This window comes from Sinocyclocheilus rhinocerous, unplaced genomic scaffold, assembly GCF_001515625.1.
Source record: "Sinocyclocheilus rhinocerous isolate Xijiao unplaced genomic scaffold, SAMN03320098_v1.1 scaffold834, whole genome shotgun sequence".
Classification (NCBI taxonomy): domain Eukaryota; kingdom Metazoa; phylum Chordata; class Actinopteri; order Cypriniformes; family Cyprinidae; genus Sinocyclocheilus; species Sinocyclocheilus rhinocerous.
The window spans coordinates 29,486-36,914 of NW_015645089.1; the positions used below are offsets into that span (position 1 = coordinate 29,486).

At 34.9% G+C, this 7,429-nt stretch overlaps 1 protein-coding gene across 1 annotated transcript in view; it reads right to left on the reverse strand.

Annotated features, from left to right (window-relative positions):
- Positions 1 to 292: 292 nt before the first annotated feature.
- fchsd2 (FCH and double SH3 domains 2) overlaps positions 293 to 7,429 on the reverse strand; it is an 89,765-nt gene continuing 82,628 nt past the window's right edge. The window contains exons 16-19 of the mRNA XM_016509236.1: positions 6,252 to 6,472; positions 5,126 to 5,297; positions 4,947 to 5,038; positions 293 to 2,481 (exon numbers count right to left, since the gene is read on the reverse strand). Of these exons, the coding sequence (XP_016364722.1) occupies positions 2,398 to 2,481; positions 4,947 to 5,038; positions 5,126 to 5,297; positions 6,252 to 6,472 (569 nt within the window). The 3' untranslated portion in view covers positions 293 to 2,397. The remainder of the gene's footprint in view (positions 2,482 to 4,946; positions 5,039 to 5,125; positions 5,298 to 6,251; positions 6,473 to 7,429) is intronic.

A 7,429-nucleotide genomic window follows, 5' to 3' on the forward strand; every position in this document is an offset into this window, starting at 1 on the left:
AAAAAAAATCTCATATTCACAAGAAAGCTTTAGAAAAATATTGAAAGGAGGTATTTAACCTTTAGATGTTCAAATGTCTTTGTCTTCAAATGTTTGTCCACTCTATTTTACTAAAATGTGGGGCACGTCTGAATATAATTATAAAATATAAAATTTTCTATGAAAATAAACACTAAACATGAAACAAATACAATGTATAAAATAAAGAAATAAAAAGATTTGACTGATTTGAAGTTGCAATTGATGCATTTACATCTAGCCACATCCATAAAAAACAAAAAAACAAAGAGAATCACTTTCCCCAGTTTTTTTATTTAACATTTGTACACAATAAATACAAATAATTTTACAGCTAATAATATGCAGAAAGAATATTTTTCACCTGTTCTCTGATATTGTCACTGCAGCAACAGTCAATTGTTGTTATTCCATCTGTTTTTTTTTTTTGTCTAGCAGCTCGGAATCACCTTCAAATTGTAATAAACGTAAATAAAATCACTTTAGAAATAAAAAGAACTAGAATATGCAGCTAATGCTATTGAAGAAGCTCCAAAGAGTTGAAACTGGCCGAGAAAACTGGGAGCGCAATTGAAAAAAAATGCAAATGAAAATATCAAAATTTGCGTTCGTTTCGTAGGCGAGAACAGTTTTTGACACAATGGGCTTTAACCTCTAACCATAAACTTCAAAACAAGTTTGATAACATTCAAAAGATCTCAACGAGATCAACAAGAAAATAGGTTGTGACAGAGGAAAATAGAAACAAAGGAAGATACTCAAACATCTTCCGCTCGGATTAAAAAAAGGCTACCAAACAAACGTTTTGTTTTTTTTCCTCCCACGTCTCGCACACGTTCTTTTTGTCATGACCCTGTTCTTGCTTAACAGAACTATGGTACCATTTCACAAAATGGATTTTTAAAAATTCTTTCCACTGTCTATATTATGGAATCAACATAATAACTCTGTTCTCTTTCAAACGTTATGGGAAAACTACAATCAGTCACTCTCTAACGAGATCAATAACAAGACGCTGGGCAGCTTCATCATCCAAAAGAGGCAGCCGGGACACAAGGACATTACAAAAATAAGATAAAATTAAGAGGTCAAAGCACTGAAACTCCAGAAAAAGATCAAGATATGCATGAAAATACTGTGGAAATGAATAAAAATCATAAATCTAAATTACAGCCATTGCTTATTTAAGATGAAATGTCTCTTCAACTGCAAAAAAAAAAAAGACAAAGAAACTCTTAAAAAACAAACATAGCTGCCCCTTGTAGGGAGGAAATGCACTTAGGACACGATAATAGGTTTGCGTTCGTCGGCAATAATTAAAAAGAAAAATCTCCACGATGATCCACCTTTTCTGTGCTTGTTAGTGGGAATCTTTCCCATCACATTCACCCTAAACACTGCCATAAAAGAAACACAGCACATTCGTTCAGTCCCTCTACAGTGCCGACACATGACAATGAGAAATGCGTTAGGCTGGAAAAGCACTTTAACTGATACTTGTATATTGATCGGTATATTTCCACGATTACGTTCCGCCCGAGCAGACGCAGAATATTCGCCGCCTCGTGCTCACAGACGCGTCTTTAGGTCGCGTGTTTCTGAGGACTAAATATTAGTAATACATACAAACACTGGTCTTCATAATGACAATTTGAGGAAAAGGATATAGCTATGTTGTTAGTACTTTTCTCAGATCAACACAAGACAGAAAGAAGCTAAACCGAGTGAAGTAACCAGCCTTCCTCTCTATTAAACCCTCGTTCTCCTCTACCGCTCTTTTTCCTTGTAGCCTTTTATGTACAGTTCCCTTTCTCCGTTATGATCTGCGATGTTTAACGTGAATATAACATTCCTATGACGACAGTAATGTACTGTGCTATTACATATGAAATACGTAAATGGTAGGACTATTCGTGGCTGACCCCTTTTTCACTCCCGTATCATCCCACAATTCCTAGTATCGCATGTTTGGCTCTTCTAAAGCCGTAAAAAGTGTAGCCTCTTTAAAACTCTCGCTATCCCTTGATTCCTTTCTACGTTTTTAGACACACACTTACACATCAACCTCAATTTTGTGAAAATTAACTGGCATCGAGTGGATTAACAAAGTTTTAAACAAGCTCCCGTTGCAAGATAATGTAATTACGAATACAAGGATTAGAGTTTGGCATGAAAGCGGTTTAAGGCACCAAACAGTCTGTGACGCCAAAAGAGGTGTTTGTTTTTATGAAAAGGGATGCCTTTGAGATGCTGTTCTCCGCCCCTTCGGGATCTAAGGATGCTCATAGGGCGGGTTAACACACGCCCCGCCCCTTCCGTGAGGAGTGGGAGGGGTTAGAGGTCAGATGGGGTTTGTTCTCAGTCCACTAGGGCGGCGCTCTACACCAGCGTGATCTCCACCTCTTCGGTTTTCTCCACCTGTCGGCGCGTGTGCTGCTTTGGAGGAGGAGGTGCTGCCCGAACCTACAGACAAAAAAAAACAGAGTTTAATAGAGAAGAGGAAGCCTATAATATATTCACATGTGAAAATGTGTATGTCCCCCGAAAAAAATAAACATTTATAAATAATAGAAATAATATACATAATATTTATAAATAATATACATTTATTTTCTTATATTTACAATATAATATTTATACAATAAAATATAATAATAAACAGTAATTCATATATATTAGGGGTGTAACGATACACGTATTCGTATTGAACCGTTCGGTACGAGGCTTTCGGTTAGGTACGCATTACAAACCGAACGATTCGTTGGACTAATCCTATTACATTTAGAAAATAAAAGAGCTTAAAGTGTGTGAAATATAATTTTCTCAGTGCCACTGCGCTCAACAAGGCAGCCCAAACGACGATAGCCAGAGATGTTGTCAAAAACATCAATTATTGGTAATATTAAGAGGATCTGGCATTTCCAATTGATGTAGGCCTGTTACATTCTTATTTTTATTAGGCCTATTATTATTATGAAGTTACTTTTTTTATTAAATCAAGATTACAATTCACTTGCCCCGCATTAATTACCACATAACTGACGCGCTGCGAGGATAACAAAAGATTAGGCTATTTACTCCTCAATTAAAATGTTTTAAAAAAAGTATTTTAAAATGAATTATAGGCCTATAATTAAAATATTAACACTGCAGTCATCAATAAAAATCACTGAAATAAAAAGCTTTTATTTCAAGCACCGACTTATTAAAACAACCTGTGTAACACGAAATATGTTTCTTTAAATTTTTTCCACTATGTACGGGTCACAAGAGAAATATAAAGGGAATAAATTAAAACAGTTAGCTATATACCGTTATCAATCAGCATATGTTGAAGTAGATTCGTCTCTCGTCAGAAATATTTCCAACATTGCGACCGTGACACCAGTGTGTCGTATCGAACTGAACCATGAATTTTGTGAACCGTTACACCCCTAATATATATATAACAATTATATAATATAAGTATTGAATATATTATAAATTATTTAAATAAATACATACATGATTATTATTTTACTATTAATAAAAAGAGGAGAAAAAGAGGGGAAAAAGTGCTCAATTGTTAAAAAAAAAAGAATATCTTAAACCTTATTAACTCTTTCCCCAACAAATATTTATGAGACAACGCTTCCCCGCCAAACACAGAATTTTCCGGGTTTCCACGTTCTCGCTATCATACACTCGGGGGCACTATTACGCATCTCCTGAATGAGTCTAGAATGTGCCGATCAAAAACACAAATGAGGAAGACGCAGAAACGAGCGATCTCCTATGTATGCATATGCATATGAAAAATAATGCGATCATCAACAATAAACAGCATATTAATGAAATCTGCCTAATGTTACCAAGTGAAATGGCGATCCAGGAAGTGGTAAAGGACTGTGCAAGCTTTAGGAGTGCTAATGGAAGCCATCTACTGCATCTTTGCTTTGATAATAATACGATCCAGATGTAGTATTTGATAAAAATGCGATTTTCTCAGTTTTTTGCTCAAAATCTTGTTTTTTTTAATGAAACCTACCTGTATTCAAGTATTGATAAAAAAAATTATGTTTGAAGCTAAAATAAAACAGATTTTTTTGTTTAAAAGTAGAGGGGCTGTTCTTTATTTTGATGTATTGCATGTTCAGATATTCATACCACAAAATATTCTGGGGGCCATGGAATTTTAGTGAAAATCCTCAAAAATGCTGGCAACTTTTTTCAAAAATGCTGGCGGGGAAAGAGTTAACTCTAAAATACAGATAGATAATTCATTTGGTTCTAAAAATATTTTTGTTATTTTTTGAGGGATGAAATATGGTCTGTATATATTATTGACAGGTTTCAAGAGATTCACACAGATAAATCTATTTAAAAAATTTTTTAAAAATACATACAATTATAAAAAATACAAAGTTATAAAAATATATTTTTCTCTGGTCTAGTGAGTTTTTTCTAAATATATATTTTTCCAAATGTAAGAAACTGCCAGGGTTATTAAAGATAACTAAAACTAAACCATAAAAATGCACTTTCATTACTTAAAATAAAATAAATATTAACTGAAATAAAATAAACAACTTATTTTATTTGAGCTAGTTGCCAAAGCAACATTTCTAATTTTCATTTACTTTAACTTGATTTACTAAAACAACTAAAAATGAAATTAAAATTACTAAAACTATAGGCATATTTAAAAAAAACAACAACAAAACAAAAACACAAATGACTAAAACTTTAACTAAAATGAAAATTAATTCAAAATATTAATAAAATCTATAATAGCATCTCGTTTTAATTTAAATAATACTGAAAATGGCAAAATCTTACACATAACGACTTTAAAATGCACAATGTTCATAAAAATGCACAATGTTCATAAAAGCATAAAAACCACATTTGAGGCTAAGCAAATCCTTAGTGCTGTGTTGTTGACATACAGGTCTGAGTTTTCCGGGGCCGGGTCCGTCCGGAGTGAGTCTCAGCGGCTGAGAGAAGCCTGGGCTCTCTGGACTCAAGCTGGAATTGTGATCTAAACCAAATGAAAAACATTCTCAAATGAAAACACTGACAGACTCAAATACACATGACGCAGTATCTGTGGTGACTAGTGTCTTACTGTGAACGGCGGCTTTCTGCGGGATGGGCAGTTTGAGTTCTCCGTTGACAGACGGCGAGCGGGGCAGCGAGGGGGCGCTGCTGGTCTCGGGGCTCGTGTACGGACTGCAGGGCGGCTGCTCATACAGAGGCAGAGGAGGAATCGATGAATGAAGCCTTTGGCACGGGGACACCTGGAGACGACAACGCATGTTAGCTTGCTAAGCTAGCGTATCCTTGCCAAGTCTACCAAGTACGTAAATCCTCTCAGTGTCAGATAATGTTAATATACACTAGCGTTCAAAAGTTTGGGGCCAGTAAATGAAATTAGTATTTCTATTTAGCAAGGACGCATTAAATAGATCAAAAGTGCCAGTGAAGACCTTTACAAAAGATTTCTATTTCAAATAAATGCTGTTCTTTTGAGCTTTCTATTCATCAAATAATCCTGAGAAATAAAATGCATCACGGTTTCCACAAAAATATGAAGCAGCACGACTGTCTTCAACATTGATAATGATCAGAAATGTTTCATGAGCAGCAAATCAGCATATTAGAATGACTTGTGAAGGATCATGTGACACTGAAGACTGGAGTAATGATGCTGAAAATTCAGCTTTGATCCTAAATTAATTATTTTAAAATATATTCAGTTATTTGAAATTGTAATAATATTCCACAATATTACTGTTTTTCCTGCATTTGTAGTCAAATAAATGCAGCCTTGGTGAGAATAAAAGACTTCTTTCCACAAACATTTAAACAGTAGTTTACGGTGTTTTATTAAATTTTATTAAAACTCTGAATCATATTAAGATATTCAACTATCAAAGAACAAGTTTATTATTATTTTAGGCATAACAAACGACATAATTTAGCATCGTTATATGAAAAACTAGAATTAGTATTTTAGAGTCAAGTAACGAATTATATGATTAAAGTACACATTAAAGTACAGTTTTATTATGACTGTATTTACATGATTAGCTCCAATCAAGAATTGCTTTGATGTGGCCGGATGATGTTAATTAGAGGAAGGAAGCAGCCATGCCTGTAATCAACAACACCAGGCCTCGGACATCAAACCCACTCAGAAACACACAGTAAGTGTGGACATAGAGACTCAGACTGAGTTCTGCTCGTCTCACCTGTGTGTCTGTTCCCCAGTGAGTGTCTCCGTTCTCTGAGGCGGTCAGGTCCTCCACCAGCACGGACGGAAAGACGCCCACTCGTCCGTTAAACTCGCCCTCCCAGAAGCCGTCGTCCTCCTGGTTGTCCTTGTTGAGGATGCGGATGATGGCTCCCTCAGGGAATGACAGCTCGTCATCCGTCTGACCCTCGTAGTCGTACATGGCCTTGACAAAACTCACTGGGAGAGACGAAGAAGTAAAGAAAGAGGTTGTTAATACGCCTCGGTCAGGTTAGACGGCATACTGGACTCGCAGTCTTTACAATGGCACGCACTGTTTAAAGGTCTGAGATCAAGTCATTTTCACAGCTTGCAACTTTCAAAAGTGTTTTATGGAGTTTTTGTCTGCTAAAAGTTTGGGGTCTGTAAGATTTAATTAAAAAAAGTCTTTCATGCTCACAGAGGATACATGTATTTGACCAAAAATAGAGTAAAAACAGCAAAATATAATTACAATTTAAAGTAACTCTTTTCTATTTGAATATATGTGACCCTGGAGAACAAAACCAGTCTTAAGTCGCTGGGGTATATTTGTAGCAATAACCAAAAATACATTGTATGGGTCAAAATGATCGATTTTTCTTTTATGCCAAAAATCATTAGGATATTAAGTAAAGATCATGTTCCATTAAGATATTTTGTAAATTTCCTACCGTAAATATATCGAAACTCAATTTTTGATTAGTAATATGCATTGCTAAGAAATTCATTTGGACATATTTACAGGCAATTTTCTCAATATTTTGATTTTTTTTGCTCGCTTAGATTCCATATTTTCTAATAGTTGTATCTCGGCCAAATATTGTCCTATCCTAACAAACCATACATTAATGGAAAGCTTATTTATTCAGCTTTCAGATGATGTATAAATCCCAATTTCAGAAAATTGACCCTTATGACTGGTTTTGTGGGCAAGGGTCACATATGTTAAAATGTAATTTATTCCAGTGTTCAACTCTGAATTTTCAGCATCATTACTCCAGTCTTCAGTGTCACATGATCTTCAGAAATCATTCTAATATGCTGATTTACTGCTCAAGAAACATTTCTGATTATTATCAATGTTGAAAACAGTTGTGCAGAAACTTAAAGCGCATTTGTTTGAAATTGAAATCTTTTGTAACATTATAAATGTCT